Below are 18,404 nucleotides of genomic sequence, written 5' to 3'. Positions count from 1 at the left end.
TCAGTTTCAGGTCTCTTCGCCATTTCACGTTTGTATGTAGCTGTCTTTGACTTCCTTTCAACTGGACCTGCCCACCTGACAAGGCATGCTTGCTTCTCCATCTAGAAAGTGATCAAATGTCTTGACTCCTGAGGCTGTGTGTTTATCTGAGGCTAGAGGGACGGAGGGTGTCTCTCTTCAGACACACCTGTGGTTGGACCCAGTACCTGTTGTCATTCCCAGGCTGTCCTTGCCTTCACAGATCCCTCGCGATTGGAACCAAATCTGGTTATAAGCTGTTTTCTTTGAGCTCCGTGGAGCAGCTGGACCCCGTCCACGGAAGCAGTAAGTGTGTGCGTGTGAGGACCTCAGGGCACCAAATCCTCCCTCTAGACTCGAAGCCGGGGTACTGCTCAACTGTCTGCATTTCCCTCCATTAACCGCAAACTTACAGAGTCAGTGTTTTTTCAGATTTAAATATAAATCATCGTTTCCACTTGCTTTAAAAAAAAAACCCACCATGAAACACTAGTAAGATTTGGCAATAGCTGAAGTAACATTCTCTTTTTACATTAAGAAATCCTTTGAAACTGTATTGTTGACACTTTTTCGTATACTCATATGCACGGTCATCAGTTCTGATAATTGTCAAACTGAAAGTTCACTTACGATTTTTTTTTTTTTGCCCTTTTATTGGCACTGTAGAATATTGGTAACATTCATTCAGTCATGGGAGTATTTTCCTTGTTTTAATAAAGCAGTAGTCTCCCAGTCACAGAATCCATATCGAAGACATTGAAGTACTTCTAGTGAATATTAAAAACAAGTCCAGCTTAGAAATGTGCCTCTCTCATTGTCTCAGGGAAGGTTGTTGTTTATGCCACCATGATATTGACGAAAACACACTCTTCGGATTTCCTGGGAAGAAAGTGGCTTGGCAAATAATATCTTAGGCTCCCAATTGACTTGTAAGATGTTATTTTTATTATAACATTTTTGTGAAGATTCTGCTCTGTATCTGTCCTGCGTTGTTCCCTATGGGACTTGCTGGAGCCCAAGAAAGGCAGACATGTGAAAAGACTGTTCCCAGAACGACACGGAGGCCTCCTGTCTACAGGCGCTCGAGAGGCCTCCTGATTTACCTTCTTCCTGGGTACAGAAGGACTCCCCTGGTCATAAAACAGATGTCCGGGGTATTATCAACAGGAAAGGGATTCCGGAGAGAGTCAGGGAGCACAGCAAGACGGGCAGGAGGCACAGAATTCACTGTTCCTGCCCCCTCCCCTCCCCCATCATGGTGGCACCTGTACCTTTTAGCAACAGGGACCAGAAGAATTCCGAAAGCAGAGCCTCCCGACAGAGTAGTTACCCCTTTGCAACCTCCCATGGAGGAAGAGTGGATTGATCCAAACCTCCCAGATATGCTCTGCAGAGAGGACAGCGGCCCCGGGGGCGGGGCTGTGATTCCAGCCGCAGAGGGCATCAGGGGATGCTCTGGAAAGCCCGGCTTGAGGTTCTGATCTCCGGGGTCTGCCTGACTGTCCATCGTGGAAAGGGCTTGGGAGCTTGGGAAACGGGTAAAAGTTCACTGTCGAGGGAAGGGGCGGGGAATCTCTGCAAGCGGGCGGCAAGGGAGGGAGGACCCCGAGGAGGCCGGCGGGCTGACGTCTGCCTGCCCTCGGCCTGCCCTCGGCCGCCTCCCCACCCCCTGCCCGCAGATGACATCCCCGACGTCTGCATCGTGGAGCGCCTCTTCTCCAGCAGCCTGGTGGTGGTGGTGAGCCACACGAAGCCTCGTCAGATGAACGTCTACCACTTCAAGAAGGGCACGGAGATCTGCAGCTACAGCTACTCCAGTAACGTCTTGTCCATCAGGCTGAACCGGCAGGTAAGGGGCTGGCGCATCCCTCCGCGTCACAAGGCTCCCGCCGCTGGGGACCAAGGAAAAAGAGGAGCATCTCTCGGGATGGTCATCTCTCTCCAGCATCCAGCTCTGTCGGGGGTTTTGAAACTCAGGCCGAGGATTACGGGGACATGGTTTGAGTCTACGCCGTACACTTGTCTCGGTGGTGAGACGGCCCGCACCGCCCCCGGGCCCCGGTCCTTCCGCCTGCCGTGATTTCTCAAACATCCGGCTAGGCGAACGCTGTCCCCCTGGAGCCAAGCTGGGTGGAACCCTGGCTCAGAATCTGTCCCATGAGCCACCGCAGGGGCACCTTAAACCAGAGGGGCGCCCTTCTGCTTTGGGCCCTAGATGGTGGCATTCCTTGCCGGCTGGTGGTCACGCCTGTCAGAATAAGCTCCTGGAGAGAAAGTGTGGTACTCCTGGGTTAGTGCTGAAGCCAGCCGGTGAAACTGCCCCTCCTCTTGCTGGGACCGAGTCCCAGGCCGCTTTTCTTTCTTCCGGCTAACCCGTGAAGATGTTTCTGGTGGTGTTTTCTTTGTTGGAGGAAGGGTTAGTCTTATCTCAAACGTGCAGTATACATTCTTTTGAAAACTATTAAGTTCCTGTTAAATAAGCATTTGGGGGTACTAGCCGAGTTTCCCTTGAATTATTAGATTTTAAATCCTATGAGGGCAGCGACTGTATCCGTTTTACTTGCTCCCGTAAGGCCTGGTAGAAAAGACGGTGCCCGGTAGAAAAATGCTCAGTGAATATCTGTTTCCCGGCTGCCTATTAAATACAAAAACAAATAAATCGGTTCTTTCTGTGACCGAGCAGATCTGTGTATTCAATTAAATATTCCCAGGGTGCTGGAGGTCCTTGCCTTCACCGAGGACATCGTTTTCTCCTTTGTACCTAAACTATTAAGTGCTTACTTTTTTTTTAAACAAATGAGACGAAGTGCTGTCTTAAGTTTATGAGAAGGAAGAGATTGTTTCTTTGGGTTGATCCACTATGCTGACTGCCTACCATTCAAGTCTGTATAAAGCAGGGTGGTAGAAAATGGCCTGAGAAATAGAATACGGCGTATTCTAGAAGCAAGGAGTAGCAGGGGATAAAGAAGATAAGCCCAGTTCTTGGCAAGAGAGGGAAAGGCAGTTTGAGGGTTTTCAACTTGAAGGCTTTTAAGCACAATTCTTGGCTCCAGTGCTGTCTCTGAAATGTCTTGGTTGCACATTAAATTTCTTTGCAGGACGTTTTATCTTTGCATACGTTGATAGCCAGGGTATAAAAATTAAGACTGTTTAGGCAAATGTCCCGTAAAGGTCAGAACCCTCAAATGGTATCCACGGTATTTATTTGTATAATGTCCCTCGCTTGCTCTCGGATATTTTCATCAGCAAATGGGACTGTTAACCTTTAGGTGCCACCCTCTCCTCAATAAAACACATATTCACTTCAAAGTTCCCCGGCCGCATTTCCTAAAGAACATCACGGCACCTAGAACTTCTCGGCTGTTCACGGCCAAGCCAGCTGGACCCCCGGCCGAACAGGGCTCTCTTCCTTTAGCATGTCTTCTGCTAAGAAGATGATTTGAAACAGGTCTGGGAAGTCTTCGGGGTTTGCTTCTCTTAAAAACATTCAGATTTGGGACTCTTCACTTTTGGTTTACGGGGCTGCTGGTGTGCCCTCCCTGCCGGGGCCAGGGTCCTGCCGCTCCCTGCCCCGAGGATGTGAGAATAGAGGCTGCTCTGTCTATTTCATCAGGTCCTCAGGCTGTGCAGTTCCTTTCTGAAAAACAGGAAAAAAGTCCAAGGTTTGTGTGGGGAATTAAGAAGAAAGAAAACCCCTATTATCCTCTGAATCTGTAGAGAGGAAGAATATTCAGTAATTGGGATCTGTTTCATTTTTAGTTGCTGTTAATCCCCTTCTACTAATAGAGGAAAGGTATTCTGTGGAATAAAGACAATAAACCAGATGTATTTGGATTTGTAAATGTCCACAGTTCTTTGACCATCTGTTCCGAGGGCCCTCGTTACCCAGATGGAGATTGATTGGATGGAAGCCTCCAAGGGCAGACGCCGTAAAGAATTTTCTAGTTGACAAAAGGAGTTTTTACTTCTAGGACCTAGACAAGTAGATGAGAGCCAGGGTGACAGGGAATGAGCTGAGCTGGAGGCCAGCCCAGGGTTCTGCTGAGACCGCAGACTGATTAGTAAAGGGAGCCATTGCCAGGGTTGCGCTCATCCCAGGAACGAGCCCTCATGTGAAACACAGACGAAGTGCCTCCTCTTTGCCCCTCACTGTTCTCTCTGTGTTTCCCTTGGGCTGGGGGGGGGGGGACCTGAAATCCGGCGAGTGGACCACAGAGCAGGTGGTGCTCTAAGAGCTGGTGGGGAAAGATGCGGATGAGGCCAGAGAAGCTAGGAGTGGAGGCTGCCCCTGCAGGAAGGGGCATGGTGAAGACCCCGTATTCTGGGGTCGCACGCGGGGCTGGGGGTGGGGACACAGGAGCGAACCCGAACCCACAAACATCAACAAGCATGGAGCACTCTAGTCCAAACGGTAGTAAGTGCAGGCGAAAGGCAAAGCGGTGCAGTGAATCAGCAACTTTTTACTTTACGGAAAAGCACTGATACATGCCATCAATTTGGAGGCCCTGTTAGAATCTTTTTTGTCAGCCCTCTGCACCCAGCGCTGTGGCCACAGAGCCTTAAATAAACCTGAGAAAAGTGTTTCAGTGTTATCTTTCCGCTTGGTTCAAGTGACAGTCTCCCGAAAAATTCTGAGCTGGGAAAACAGCATCGCAGGCTTTTCCCAGAAGGGGAACCCACCGCTTCTTAGTGGTATTTTTAGGTTCCTTCCTTTCCAAGAGTTGTTCCCTGGGATGAAAGGATCTGGCCTGGGAGCAGTGGTCCTCACGTCTGGGGTCCGTGTTGAAACCCCCCTGAACGAGGGTCTCCAGGCAGAGCCCAGGCCTTGCCCAGGGATGCCAGGTGCTCATCAGAGTCTGAGAAGCGCCAGCCTGAAGGAAGCCGAGGCGGCGTCTGATGGGAAGGGGAACTGAGAAGTTTACCCGGAAGTGTCTTCACTGGCAAAGGGAGTCTGATCAGGAAGTGTCCAGGATTCCCTGGACTGAGGAGAGGGAAAAGTACAAAAACGAAAACAAAAACAAGAAGGAAATCTCAATTTCTAAATGGAATTTCCAAAGATCCTGTATTGAGTGCTTCTGTCCAGGTGGATGGTGATGTATACGCGGCTGTGCGCACATAACGTAAGCTTCAAATTGATCATGAAAATTCCTCCCCCTTTTGGCTTAGAATAGAGTTAGGGTTCCCAGGAAAGAGGCGTGATCTCGGGATGGTCGGGCCCCTTTCCGAGGAATCAGCCCCGATGGGTTGATGGGTCTGTGTGATTTCAGAGGCTGCTCGTTTGCCTGGAGGAGTCCATTTACATTCACAACATTAAAGACATGAAGCTTCTGAAGACCATCCTGGATATTCCTCCAAACCCGACAGGTGAGCGCCCCAGCTCGGACCAGGTGCCCCCAAATCTCGTGTCTGGGTGCTCCTTTTGCACCAGCTGTGTTTCCACCCAAATTGAAAACCCGAAGCAGCGTTTGTCCTTCATTGCTTTATAAATCTTCGTGGTGTTTGCCTTGAAGCTTTGTCTTAACGGCCGCAGATTCAGATTATCTTAGGCCATGCGTCCTGCAGGAGGGCCGTGTGACCTTCCCTGCAGCCTGGGAGAAACTCCTTTCCCCTGGGACCCATTCCCAGCAACCGCGTCAAAGCATTTAGGCAGACACATAGGAGATGTCCTGCATCTGACGTTGCAGGGTGCTCACCCCTAGCTATCTTTGCTGGTTGTTCAGTATAGAGCAGATGTCATAATCAGAAGTGGGTTCTACCTGACTGGGAGACAGACAATCCAAAGCGAAAAGAAACGTGTTTTCTTTCGTTGCAGACAATGCTCTCTACGTGGGTGATATGCTAGGAGGTTGGACTGTATTCAGTTCTCAGATGTAACACTTTAATACATTTTCCTGATTTAACAATGGGAGCAGCTGGGATTGGTCAGGTTGAAAAGGCAGACGATGACATTCCGTGAATCCCTGGCGGCAGAAGGAAGTTGTGTGGTTGGACAGGAGCCACCAAACCAGAACAGTGTGCGGATCTAATGATTCAGGGCAGTATTTGTAAATCGCACTCCAGCTTAGTATCGTTAAATGATTGCTTCAGTTCACTGCGGTTTTCTAATTCATTGACTTTCACTGAATTTCAATATCCCTGTGGCCCGACCTCCGTCACCTAGACTCTTTGAGCCTCAGTTTCCTCACCTGTAAAATGGAATAGTAACCCCCGTCTCACAGGGGTGGCGTCTGTGGCGGTGAGCTGCTCACGGCCTGCTGGGCAGTAATTCCTCCTCTGGCCTCATTTCCTTCTCTCCATCTGAGTTATACAGATGGCCCTTGATGTTGACTTCAGTGCTTTAAAATTTCAGCCCTGACAAAACGGTACTGTATTTGAAAAGATCACAGCCATTGAGGCCGTTAGAAAGCTCTGTGGGAGAACGACTTTAAAGCCTGTTTTGCGAGTGGAGGGTGGTAAGTGAAGGAACCATGGCCGGGGACGGCGGTGGGGGATTAGTTTCGTTTTGTGCTGTTTTTCAGGAATGACAGGTTGAACTAACCTGGAAAAGTGTTTATTGCAGACATGCTACGTGCCCGGGACCATAGTAGGCACTGTAGGTACAGACCACACGCCAGGAACCCCAAACCCTTGGGACATGGTGCACAAGGGCCCTGGCGTCTTTGGAAGGTTTGGGACCCAGGGGGTGACAGCTGAAAGGAAGATGTGCTCTTCTGACAGGGCGAGGGAGGTGAGTGGGGTCTGAGCAGAGCCCACTGGAGCCGCGGGCCTGGGCTGGACCCTGGCAGCTTTGGACAGAGGACATCTCAGGGGGGCAGGGGACATGCCAGGTGGGCAGAAAGTTCACAAGCTGCCTGTGACTCTCCGTTTCTTTGAAAGGCGGGGAGCCGGGCACCGTCAGCGGCCTTTCGAGCCGGCGTCCCACGGGTTAGGGCAGCCGGCAGCCCCCTCACTCCTGCGGCCACACCTCAGCCATTCAGCCCAGGGGACGGTGCTGCCCGCCTTCAGGGCCAAACCTGTTCCTCCTGCGAAAAGCCCGTCTCTTTTTTGAGCAAATGCAGCCATTTGTCTTAGCTCAGGAAACGCACGGATGGCCTCAGTTTTGCACTTTAAACAGGGAGGAAGGCGGTTTGCAGGTGTAGGGCCATCTGTGCTCCCTGTTAGGTTGTGTGCGCCTCACAGAGGGAATGATTTTATCTCAAGACAACTTAGAAATGATGGGAGGAGTCCTCAGGTAAACATTACCAGTGGGCTGGGGGAGAGATTCAGCCTTTCCTTCTGAAAGACCAGGGATGGGTTGAAAGTCCAAAACGTGTGTCTTATTACAGCTTTGACGTTCTTTGGAGAGAGAGGCCAAGACAGCCTCAAATGCTGACATTTATAATCATCCTCTCAGCTTCCCCTGAGCCCTTCCTATGTCAGTAAAATGGGGGTGAGCCTTTTTACCCCCCAGAGTTCTTATGGGGAGGACTCCCCGAGGGCGGGGAGGGGGTGAGAGCGAAGTCCCATCTGCTGGGCACACAAGGCTCGGCCAGGCTCGCCTGCCGGCCGGTTCCACGCATCCTGTCCCTCTGCAGCCAGGAGGGCAGGTTCGGGACAGGTCAGGGCTTCCCTGCAGTGACATGACCCCAGCCAGGAGGGCAGGCTCGGGACAGGTCAGGGTTTCCCTGCAGTGACATGACCCGCCCCTTGCTCAAGGACCCCCAGCAGACTCTGAACGTCCAAAACCACGTAGATGAGATCCTCAGAGGCCAGGAGTCTCCTTCATTTGTTCCCACCCTCTCATGTATTTTCTGAACAACAAACTGTAAGATGGAAACTCTGGCCCTGATGTGATGCATCTTCATGGGTCACAGGGAGACGGGGCCTCTTGGCTGACAGGCTCAGCCACACAAATTCTGAATGTCTTTTGACTTTGTGAACTACGAACACATGATAAACACAGAGTCCTGTCATTGCTTCACGCTCAGTACCGGCCGTGGCTGTAAATTTCCTTCCTTCTGTCTGTTTGTGTCATGCCCATTCCTGTTGTGTCAAAGACTGCAGGCTGCTTCCTTTAAAGGGTTTGGCCAGACGGGGCTCGAAGTTAATTTCCTGCTAGCACAGCAGTCTGTACCCTGAGCAGCTGAAGGTGGAAATCTCCATAAAAAAATCCGCCAACCGCAGAACTTGGGGATGCTGTCAGTCTTGCAGGCTTTCACGGAACATTGGGGGAGCAGTCTACACCACACAGCAATGTATATAATGCGACAGAGTAGCCGTTTATTCCCCAGCGAGCGCTCTTTCTGAAAATGTAATTCAGGTGGGGTAAATGGTAGCATAGAGCATCTGTAAGTACAGAGACGATTTCTCTCCTTTCTATTTTTAAAAACTGGAAAGCATATTCCATTAATCAACCCAGAGGGAACTGCATTTTATAAATCACTGTTAACTTGCTTTAATTTTGACACATAATACTATAAATACCGAGGTAAGAATGATTTAGAATCACAGGACTTCCTTCTAATTCCAGCCGATGGTGCCATTGGTTCTTGAATGGAAATCAGGCATTTTTCTTCTCCAGCTGCAGAAGGATTACAGCCAAACCGTTTCAGTGGAATTATAGCTGACCATGATTTATGAAAATGTGTGTCCAGTCTGAAGTCCAAAAGCCACATCAAAACCTAACTCCTTATATTTTAAAAAAAGAAAAAGGCCCGAAGAAAATATTCTCAAATATTGAGCACAGTGAAAAGGCTCTGGGTTTTAGAATTCTGCGTGCTTTTTTTTTTCTGTTTCTTTATATTTTCTGGGCTCTACAAATTCTTTATACTATCACTTTTATATTATAAAATAATATCAAAGAAAAGGCTGGGACTTCCCTGGTAGAACAGTGGTTAAGAATCCACCGGCCAATGCAGAGAACACGGGTTCGAGCCCTGGTCCAGGAAGATCCCACATGCCGCGGAGCAACTAAGCCCGTGTGCCACAGCTACTGAGCCTGTGCTCTAGAGCCGGCGTGCCACAACTACTGAAGCCTGCACACCTAGAGCCCGTGCTCCGCAACAAGAGAAGCCACTGCAATGAGAAGCCCGTGCACCGCAACGAAGAGTAGCCCCCGCTCACTGCAACTAGAGAAAGCCCGCACGCAGCAATGAAGACCCAACGCAGCCAAAAATAAATAAATAAATAAATTTATTTATTTATTTAAAAAAAGAAAAGGCTCATTTCCCTTCCTATACAGGGTTTCAGGGGACATTTGTGACAGAAACAGAAGACGAGTAGAACGGGAATATCTAAGCCTATAGCAAAGTCTTCCTACTTTCCTTGGGGGCTTCACAAGAAATAAAGTGCATTCTTAGAGCTGGGTGGATTTGTCTGAGAATTGGACCACAGGAAGCTAAAGGAGCTCACGCTCAGCATTTCTGGGGACCGTCATTAAGTTGCAAAGGTTGGTACGCACGGCCCCTTGGCTACATTCAGGTGGGCTGGCCGAGGTGCGAGCCAGAGGCAGAGCTGTCAGGTACGTGGTTACGTGGCAGGGTGTACCTGCCCTCGCCACCATCCTCGGTCCCTTCTTGTCAGACTCTCGTGTCAACTCACTCTCCATTGTGTGTTACAGGAAGTTCCATGTTAGCCGAAGAAGTTTAAGCTTCCTTCCTTCCTGGAAACATTTACATTTTAACATACAACTCTGAAGGTCACCTCACACCTATTAGAATGGCTTTTATCAAAAAGACAAGAGATGGGCTTCCCTGGTGGCGCAGTGGTTGAGAGTCCGCCTGCCGATGCAGGGGACACGGGTTCGTGCCCCGGTCCGGGAAGATCCCACATGCCGCGGAGCGGCTGGGCCCGTGAGCCATGGCCGCTGAGCCTGCGCGTCCGGAGCCTGTGCTCTGCAATGGGAGGGGCCACAGCAGTGAGAGGCCCGCATACCGCAAAAAAAAAAAAAAAAAAGACAAGAGACAAGTGTTGGCGAGGGTGTGGAGAAAAGGGAGCCTGCGTGCACTGTCGGTGGGGATGTAAATTGGTGCCGCCACTGTGGAGAACAGTGTGGAGGATCCTCAAAACACTAAAAACTGAGCTACCTTATGATTAAGCAATCCCACTTCTGGGTATTTATCCAAAGAAAATGGAGACACTAACTCAAAAAGATATCTGCAGCCCAATGTTCATTGCAGCAATATTTACAACAGGCAAGACATGGGAACAACCTAAGTGTCCATCGATGGATGAGTGGATAAAGAAGGTGTGGCATATAGATGTAATGGAATACTACTCAGCCATGAAAAAGGATGAAATCTTGCCACTGTAATGACGTGGATGGACCTTGAGGGCATCACACTACGTGAATTCAGTCAGGCAGAGAAAGACAAGTACCATATGATCTCACCTATATGTGGAATCTTCAAACAAAACAAACAAGCTCACAGATGCAGAGGATAGACTGGTGGTTATCAGAGGCTGGGGGTCAGGGGGAAGACAGGTGTGAAATGGTTGAATGGGGTCAAAAGGTACAAACTTGCAGTTAAACAATAAGTCATGGGGGGGGGCTTCCCTGGTGGCGCAGTGGTTGAGAGTCTGCCTGCCGATGCAGGGGACGCGGGTTCGTGCCCCGGTCTCGGAAGATCCCACATGCTGCGGAGCGGCTGGGCCCGTGAGCCATGGCCGCTGAGCCTGCGCGTCTGGAGCCTGTGCTCCGCAACGGGAGAGGCCACGGCAGTGAGAGGCCCGCGTACCGCAAAAAAAAAAAAAAAAAAAGTCATGGGGGTATAACATTCAGCAAAACTGGGAAGGCATGAGTGGTCTCTTCTGAGGCTGGGTGACCCTGTACAGGCGAGAGGGCTGCAGGGAGCCTGCAGGACAGGGCGCTGGGCTGTCACCCTCCTCCCACAGCTGCCTGGCAGGTGATAAGGGCACAGCCTGGTGGGTCCTCGGCAAAGCCCGAGCAGGAGGTCGGACCTTGGTTCCCATCCTCGACGTTTGCTTTTGTTTTAACCTCTGCTCTGCCCCCGGCAGATGAGGGTCAGGTCCATTTTAGCCTGATCTGAAGTTTCTCTTATGCTTTTACAAGAAACCCATTTAACACACTAACTTGTAACAAAGCTACCTTTTCTATTTAAAAAGGGCCTCTCTTGCCTGATCTCCAAGTTCTTATTCTGGTAATGCTTCTGGTTCGGGTAATTCCGTGAATTCACTTCTATCACGTACACCCCTATGAATGGAAGCCATTGTTGTGAAAATCCTTTTCTTAAATGCTATTAGGATCCTCCCCCGCCCCTCCAATGCCCGTGTAAATAAAAATGGCTTTTAGGTTTGGTTCAGTGGTTTGACTTGGTGTTTACTCTTCCAGAATATTGTTGAAGCCTCTTAAATCCAACACGTCCTATTTCTTTAGTTTGTCCCGACGGCAGACACACCGTCTTCACTGCCCTCAAGTGAATTTCCCCTCTGGAGGCGCCGATTTCCCTTATCGAGGCAGGACGTTTGGCTCTGAAACAACTTCTAAATAGGTCCTCCCCTCAAGCCACCCAGACTCCCCACCCTCCAATTTGAAATGACATTTAATCCCCTGCAGAAAGGCCACCACAAGCTGCCCTTTATTTCAGTTAGGAGCTTGTAGCCCAGAGGGTAACGGAATTGGAAGAGAAGTAGATGTTACTTCAGGGCCCTGGGGCACAGTGCGAAGAAGAACGTTTAAAATAGTCTAACTTCTGACCTCTCAGCTGTGGCGTGGAAACGGTCAGCGTCCAATCACTAGGTCGTCCCGGGAATTTACTTGATCAGGGTCCTTGGATTAGAAGAATCAAGAGTCGAGGTCTGCAGGGCCGCTCCTCCCCTCGCCAGCAGGTGGCGCTGTGGTCGTGCCGTGTCCAGATGCCCTTCCCGGGCGTGGACGCCGGCTTTTCACGTGCGGTTTGCTGTCCCCCAGGTCTGTGTGCCCTGTCCATCAACCATTCCAATTCCTACGTGGCCTATCCTGGGAGCCGGACGACAGGCGAGATCGTGCTCTACGACGGACACGCCCTGGTAAGTTGGCGGCGACCCCGCCGGCCCAGCCCCCTGCCTGGCCGCGTGGTCAGTTTCAGGTGAGGGGCGGGCTCGGTGGCCGGGGGGGCGAGGTGCAGAGGCGCAAGCAGCTCCGGCCACAGCTGTGGGGTGTGGACGGGAAGGTCATGCCCTTTGCCCTCATCGCCATCCGTCCACGTAGCCACAAGGCAGCCTGCCAGGCCCGGACAGACGCCGTGGCAGCTGGGGGCCATCGCGGGGTTGAGTGCGTCCTGCCGGGCCGTGGCGCAGCCTGCGACAGCGTGCAGCCGTGTCCCATGTCCTGCCCTCTGCTCTCCGAGCTTCACAGAGCGGGCAGGATTGCTGCAGGAAGCCGGGCCCTAGAGCCGCATCACGGAGAACACAGTCACATCACCGCACTGGCCACACGGGTGGTCGCCCATCTCCCCGAGGGCAGGAAAAGGGACAGAAACACAGCAGCCCTTGCAGCAGCGTCTAGATACACCGGGAAGCGACGTGCAGCTTCTATGCATACGGCCTGGTGGAAAGAGGGAAACAGGGAACCCAGCAGAGGAGTGAGGGTGTCTCGGAAGGAAAGAGGAGGGAGAGGAGACGAAACGCGTCCTCCCTCTGCCCCAGCATCAACCTCCGTTTTCCCTTTCTCCAACAGAAGACAGTCTGCACCATTGCTGCCCACGAGGGGGCGCTGGCCGCCATTGCCTTCAACGCCTCGGGCTCCAGACTGGCCAGCGCCTCCGAGAAAGTGAGTTCCTCAGGGGCTCGCCTCCTGCCGGGGTGGTGGTGGGGGGGGGGTTCCGAGGGCCCTGGGCCCCAAAGAGCTGGCAGAAGGGGCCCGGTGACCCCAGCGCTCAGACCTCACTCCGGAGGGAGGCCTTCCGGCCCCTGCGTGAGGCGCTGCATTTATTAACTCGGCCGACCAAGGGCCTCTGCTGTGCAGGACACAAGCCGCTTTGCCCAGAACCTTGCGGTCTGATTAAGAAACGTGCGTGCCCATCATCACAGATACAGAGAGATGCCACGTTCCATAAACACAGTAGAAACAAAATGCTTGGCTGTTCAGCAGGAGAGACTGACATCTCCTGTCTGGAAAAACCAGGGAAGGTGACCGAGTTGAATTTCAGATGCCACGAGAAACAGGTGTATCTTTGACGGGCAGAGATTGAACGTCTGAGGGGGCCACAGCAGACTGACGAGCGCGCCAGCGCCTTGGGCTGGGGGGGGAGGGGCCGGGAGACGGAGGCTGTTCAACTCACCTTTCAAGAATGGTTTATACAGCACACATACAGAAAAGCCTCTGTGCACAGCCCTCTGTGCTTCCTCTCCTGAGACAGATGCTCAAAACCAATCAAACAAGCTCGTCTCGAAAGGGACGTGTCTGCCTGAAGCTGTTCACGGTACGAAATGCCTACCTGCTTTCTCTTCCAGGGCACTGTCATCCGGGTGTTCTCGGTTCCCGATGGGCAAAAGCTCTATGAGTTTCGGAGAGGCATGAAAAGGTCTGTGCTCATCGTAAAAAGACACTGTAGAGTACGCACAGGGGTCCTGCAGTGGACGGCTGGCAGCCGTCCGGGGAGAGGACAGAGGGGCTGCGTGCGCCCCTCGCCCTGCCCAGGAGGAGGGATGATGGTCCTTTCTCAGGTGACTGACTAGAGGCCCGCTGAGCACTCAGAACACCCGAGAGCTGAGAGGGCTTTGTGACCTGGGCCTCCAGCCTGGGGAGCCCTTTCTTGACGCGCCCAAGGGCGGCCCGTCGCGGAGAAATGAGACAGGCGAGGGAGTCGCGGCCCGAAAGTAACTGCTGACCCTCCCGCGGAATAGAAAAGTGTGATGGTCTGGGTCCTATCCGCTGTAGGGCTCACAGACGGAAGACTTCCAGTGTGACGGGAAGGGGCGATGCCTGGTTTCTTCTCACCTGAGAAGCGACCCAGTGTGACTCTTTCCGATGTTAATTTCAAAGTATGAATGATACAGTGTTGAAGGGATTTTAGAAAACACAGGCAGACCTCGGAGATAGTGTGGGTTCCATCCCAGACCACCACGGTAAAGCCAGTATCACAATAAAGCGCGTCACGCACATTTCCTGGTTTCCTCGTACCTCTGAAAGTGACCTTTACACTATCCTGCAGTCTGTTAAGTGTGCAATGATGGCATGAGTCTAAAAAAAAAATGCCCACGCCTTAATTTAAAAATGCTTCATTGCTAAACAATGCTGACCATCACCCGAGCCTTCAGCGAGTCGTAACTGTTTGCAGTCATCACACCAAAGGTCACTGATCACAGGTCACCACGACAAACAGAATCATCATGAAAAAGCTTGAAAAATGTTGGGGATGAACGTGACCCAGGGGCGCGAAGCGAGCAAAGGCTCTGGGGAAAACGGCCCCGACGGACTTGCTCGAGGCAGGGCTGCCACAAAGCTTCAGCTTATAAAAAAATCACAGTATCTGCGAAGCATCATGAAGCGAAGCCCAGTGAAACGAGGTCTGCCTGTGCTCAGACCCCTCGGGTACCTTTAGGTGTTCTTACATATGTATGTGAAGCTGATTTCTGTACTCTCAGGCTGTTACCCTCAGTCCCCGGGCTCACCCGTCCCTGTGTGGCTGTGTTTGCAGGTACGTGACGATCAGCTCTCTGGCTTTCAGTATGGACTCGCAACTCCTCTGTGCTTCGAGCAACACGGAGACCGTGCACATCTTCAAGCTGGAGCACCTCGCCAACAGGTAGGACACGAAATGCTCGTTACACTAGAAGAGTCAGATCCTGGTTGTCCGCTCGGCGCACATGACTTCTCTCTGTCAACGCCACGGACTTGGCTTTACCTGTTCTGTCCCCACCAAGTGGGGAGTGAGTGCCAGCAAAGACTAGGTGATGTGAGCTGGGGTCGCCCTCCTGAGTTTGCAGCCCGGCTCTGCCCCGTGTGAGCGGCGAGACCTCGGGCAGGTGATCTCATCTGTCTGAACTTCTGTTTCCTCGTCCGCCAAATCTAAAATATTGATGATCATGTATGCATCTTGGGCCTGTGGTGAGTGCCTGGACTGAAAGCACGCAGTGTAGTGCCGGGCACGGGGTAAACCCTCGAGAGTGTTTGCTAGCTCGCTGCAGACACCGCGATGCACAGGCCAACCTCGTGCTGTTGCTTCGAGCCTGGCTGTGCTTCGAGGGTACTGCGCTTTTTACAAACTGAAGCTTTGTGGCAGCCCTGCCTCGAGCAAGTCCGTCGGGGCCGTTTTCCCCAGAGCCTTTGCTCGCTTCAGGATTAAGGTATGCACATTTTTTTTAATCAAATTGAGTTTATTTGAGACGGGGCTCAGATACGAATCTCCGTAACCTGGCCCCGAGTACTGTACTTTGTTTTCTGGCCGTGCCGTGAGGCACGCAGGAGCCCACGCCCCCTGCGATGGAAGCACGGAGTCCTCACCACCGGACCACCGGGGAAGTCCCGCACGTTGTTCTTTAGACATCATGCCACTGCGTGCTTACCAGACTGCAGAGTAGGGTAAACATCACTTTTACATGCACGTGTGCGACATGCCTTATCGCTGCGATCTGGAGCTGACCCCGCAGCGTCTCCGGGGTCCGCGTGTATTCGTCACCCCCAGCACTGAGGGCCTGGCGGGTCCTTCCAGGGCCGCTGCCGTGCCCGTGAGAGGGGCGGAGCGGGGTCGACAGCGTAAAGCGTGTGCTGGGCCGCAGCCAGGGGTGTGCGCATGTTCCCTGTCGCTGCTGCGATAGGGCATCGTAAAGCAGCGCACGCGCGCGGCCCCATGGCGCTGCCAGTCAGGCTGGGCCGCCCCGGGGTGGCAGGGCTCGGTCTGCACTCGGGGTCGCGAGGCCGCACTGCAGGCGCTGCCCGCTGTCTGCCTGAGCTGCCCCCGTCCCGGTCGCTGGCGGGAATGCAGGCCCTCGCGCTGCAGCAGCGAAGCCCCTGCCCCCGCGATGGCCCCCAGATCCCCGTCCCTCCTCACGCGGCCTTCAAACCAGCAAGGTCGCGCCGATTCCTTCTCAAGCTCCTGATTTCTCTGAATCTCCCTCCTGCCTCTGGCTGGGCAAAGCCCCCTGCTCTTAAGGCCCGTGTGATTGGCTAAAGCCGTCCGGATCATACCCCCTCGACAGCCACCTGGGCCGTACGACATGACACAGTCACGGGGCTGCGGTCTCCTCCCTGGCACAGGCTCCGGGGACCAGGCCGTGGCACCCTGGGGCCCCTCCTAGGGACTCCGCCCACTGTCGCGTGGGCACCAGTGCAGGCGCACAGGTGTGCAGCCCCTGTTTCTCCCGGGAAAGCAGTGAAGGGTCTCCTCCACGCAGGCCTCGGCCGTGGCAGTGTCATGTCACCCAGCCTGCCCCTGGGGCCCAGACCCTGCCCCGCACAGCCCAGGACACGGCTCACACCTTCCTAGGGGGCCTTCAGACACCGCGTGTCTCCTGACACCTCCCCCTAGGGTCGCTATAGGAAATGGAAACATGAAGTGTTAGCGATTAGCTCAGAGACACCCAGAAAGCGGCGGTGGCCTCGGCAGCACGGCCGCTTGTCCGGGTCCCGTGCTTCTCGGTCCGCGGAGCCTCCCGACACTCTCCGGCCCCTGGTTGCCCACGCGCTTCCAGAAGGCCGGCGGGCTGGGAGCCTCACGACTGAGGGAACGGGTTCAGAGGAGTTCAGTGTCTCGCCTGGAGCCGGCCTCCGTCTCCAAAGCCAGGGTCCACGTGAAAGCGCCGCGTCTCACACCCGCCAGGCGGCACCTCCAGCGACAGCTCAAATCCGTGTCCCAAGCGTGGTGTCCTCTGCTGGGCCTCGCCTGGTACCAGGAGAGACAGGCTCCTCCCCCAGAGCGGGACTTCCACGGGAAGACCCCTTCTACCCGCTCAGGGAGATACAGAACCCGGCCCCTGTTGTGTGTGTCAGTGTGTGTGTCTGTGTGTCTGTGCCTGTGTGTGTCTGTGTCTGTGTGTGTCTGTGTCTGTGTATGTGTGTCTGTGTGTGTGTCTCTCTGTGTGTGTGCCTGTGTGTGTATGTCTCTGAGTCTGTGTGTCTCTGAGTCTGTGTGTGTGTGTCTGTGTGTGTGTGTCTCTGTGTATGTGTGTCTGTGTGTGTGTGACACGGTGCCGGCCTCTGTCCCACACCGTCTGGAGCTCCCTCCCTCCCGGGGCACCCAGTGACTGTGGGGCCCTGGCTCCGGCCGCTGGCCAGGGGCTGCTCTCACGCCCTCTGAACCTTGGCCCCGCAGGGCTGTGAAACACTAGACGCTGCCCCTCCACGCTGCTCACATGCCTGGAACCCTTCCAGCACCCGACCCCGTGACCCCGTGGGCCCCAAAGCACGCTGCTTGCCCTCTAAGCTTTTAAATAGATGTCATCTGTCTTCTGGATGTTTCTATCCCTTCTCGGACAGCCTCTATACCGTAGGACCCGCTCTCTGCCGGAGCTTTAATCCATCGTCAGTCGCGCTGGGTTCGGGCCCCCGTGGGCAGCAGAACCATCCGGGCACCCCGCCACCCCCAGGTCCCGGGATCTGGGGACCCCACGCCGCTGCCTTGGTGCTTAAGGTGGGAAGTGGCCACTTGGGCTCAGTTCCACCTCCAGGCTCACCTGCTTCTGTCCGTCTCAGGTCACCAGGAACACACCTTCCCGTCACTCTCCACATCCCCCCAGCCCACCCCGTCCGTGAAGCGGTAACTCGTACAGCACGAGATGACTCTGCCTCTGCCTCCGTCCCACCTCTCTGGCCACCGCCCTGAACCGGGCCTCCCTTCCTTGGTCTCACTCCTTGTAGCCTCTTCTGACCATCATACATCTTCTTGCTGGACTAACCCTTGGAACACGCCCCTCCGTCCTCAGACACCTTTATTCCCCTTTGCCCTCAGGAGTAAAGTCCCAGATCATCTCTCCAGCCTGGCGTTCGAGGCCTTCCTTCCTTCCTTCCTTCCTTCCCTCCCTCCCTCCCTCCCTTTTCCCAAACAACTAGAGGAATATTCCTTTGTCTTTGGCATTCACAACATAATGGCTACAGATACAACACACTTAAAGATTTAATCTGCATTCTTGTTTTCTCAGTCACTGTAGAGATATCAAATACATGTTGAAGCGTAGTGTCTTTTTGTTTGTTTTTTCGATTTTTGGCTGCATCGGGTCTTAGTTGCGGCACGCAGGATCTTTGGTTGCGGTGCGTGGGCTCCAGAACACACGGGCTCTGTAATTTGCGGCGCGTGGGCTTCGTTGCCCCGCGGCATGTGGGATCTTAGTTGCCCGACCCGGGATCGAACCCGCGTCCGCTGCACTGGAAGGCAGATTCTTTACCACTGGACCACCGGGGAGGTCCCGAAGTGAGTTGCCTTACCATGCTGTGTTAGTGTCTGCTGTACAGCACGGTGATTCAGTTACAC

The 18,404-nt window shown here is 53.4% G+C and overlaps 1 protein-coding gene across 1 annotated transcript in view; it reads left to right on the top strand.

The window, feature by feature from the left end:
- Positions 1-18,404, top strand: part of WIPI1 (WD repeat domain, phosphoinositide interacting 1) — a 29,723-nt gene that overhangs the window by 4,538 nt on the left and 6,781 nt on the right. The window contains exons 2-8 of the mRNA XM_065897012.1: positions 242-324; positions 1,698-1,867; positions 5,286-5,382; positions 11,927-12,024; positions 12,674-12,766; positions 13,450-13,520; positions 14,637-14,744. Of these exons, the coding sequence (XP_065753084.1) occupies positions 242-324; positions 1,698-1,867; positions 5,286-5,382; positions 11,927-12,024; positions 12,674-12,766; positions 13,450-13,520; positions 14,637-14,744 (720 nt within the window). The remainder of the gene's footprint in view (positions 1-241; positions 325-1,697; positions 1,868-5,285; positions 5,383-11,926; positions 12,025-12,673; positions 12,767-13,449; positions 13,521-14,636; positions 14,745-18,404) is intronic.

This window comes from Phocoena phocoena, chromosome 19 (assembly GCF_963924675.1).
Source record: "Phocoena phocoena chromosome 19, mPhoPho1.1, whole genome shotgun sequence".
Classification (NCBI taxonomy): domain Eukaryota; kingdom Metazoa; phylum Chordata; class Mammalia; order Artiodactyla; family Phocoenidae; genus Phocoena; species Phocoena phocoena.
Note: the sequence above shows the minus strand (reverse complement) of the source record. Positions and strands in the feature narration are given on the sequence as shown.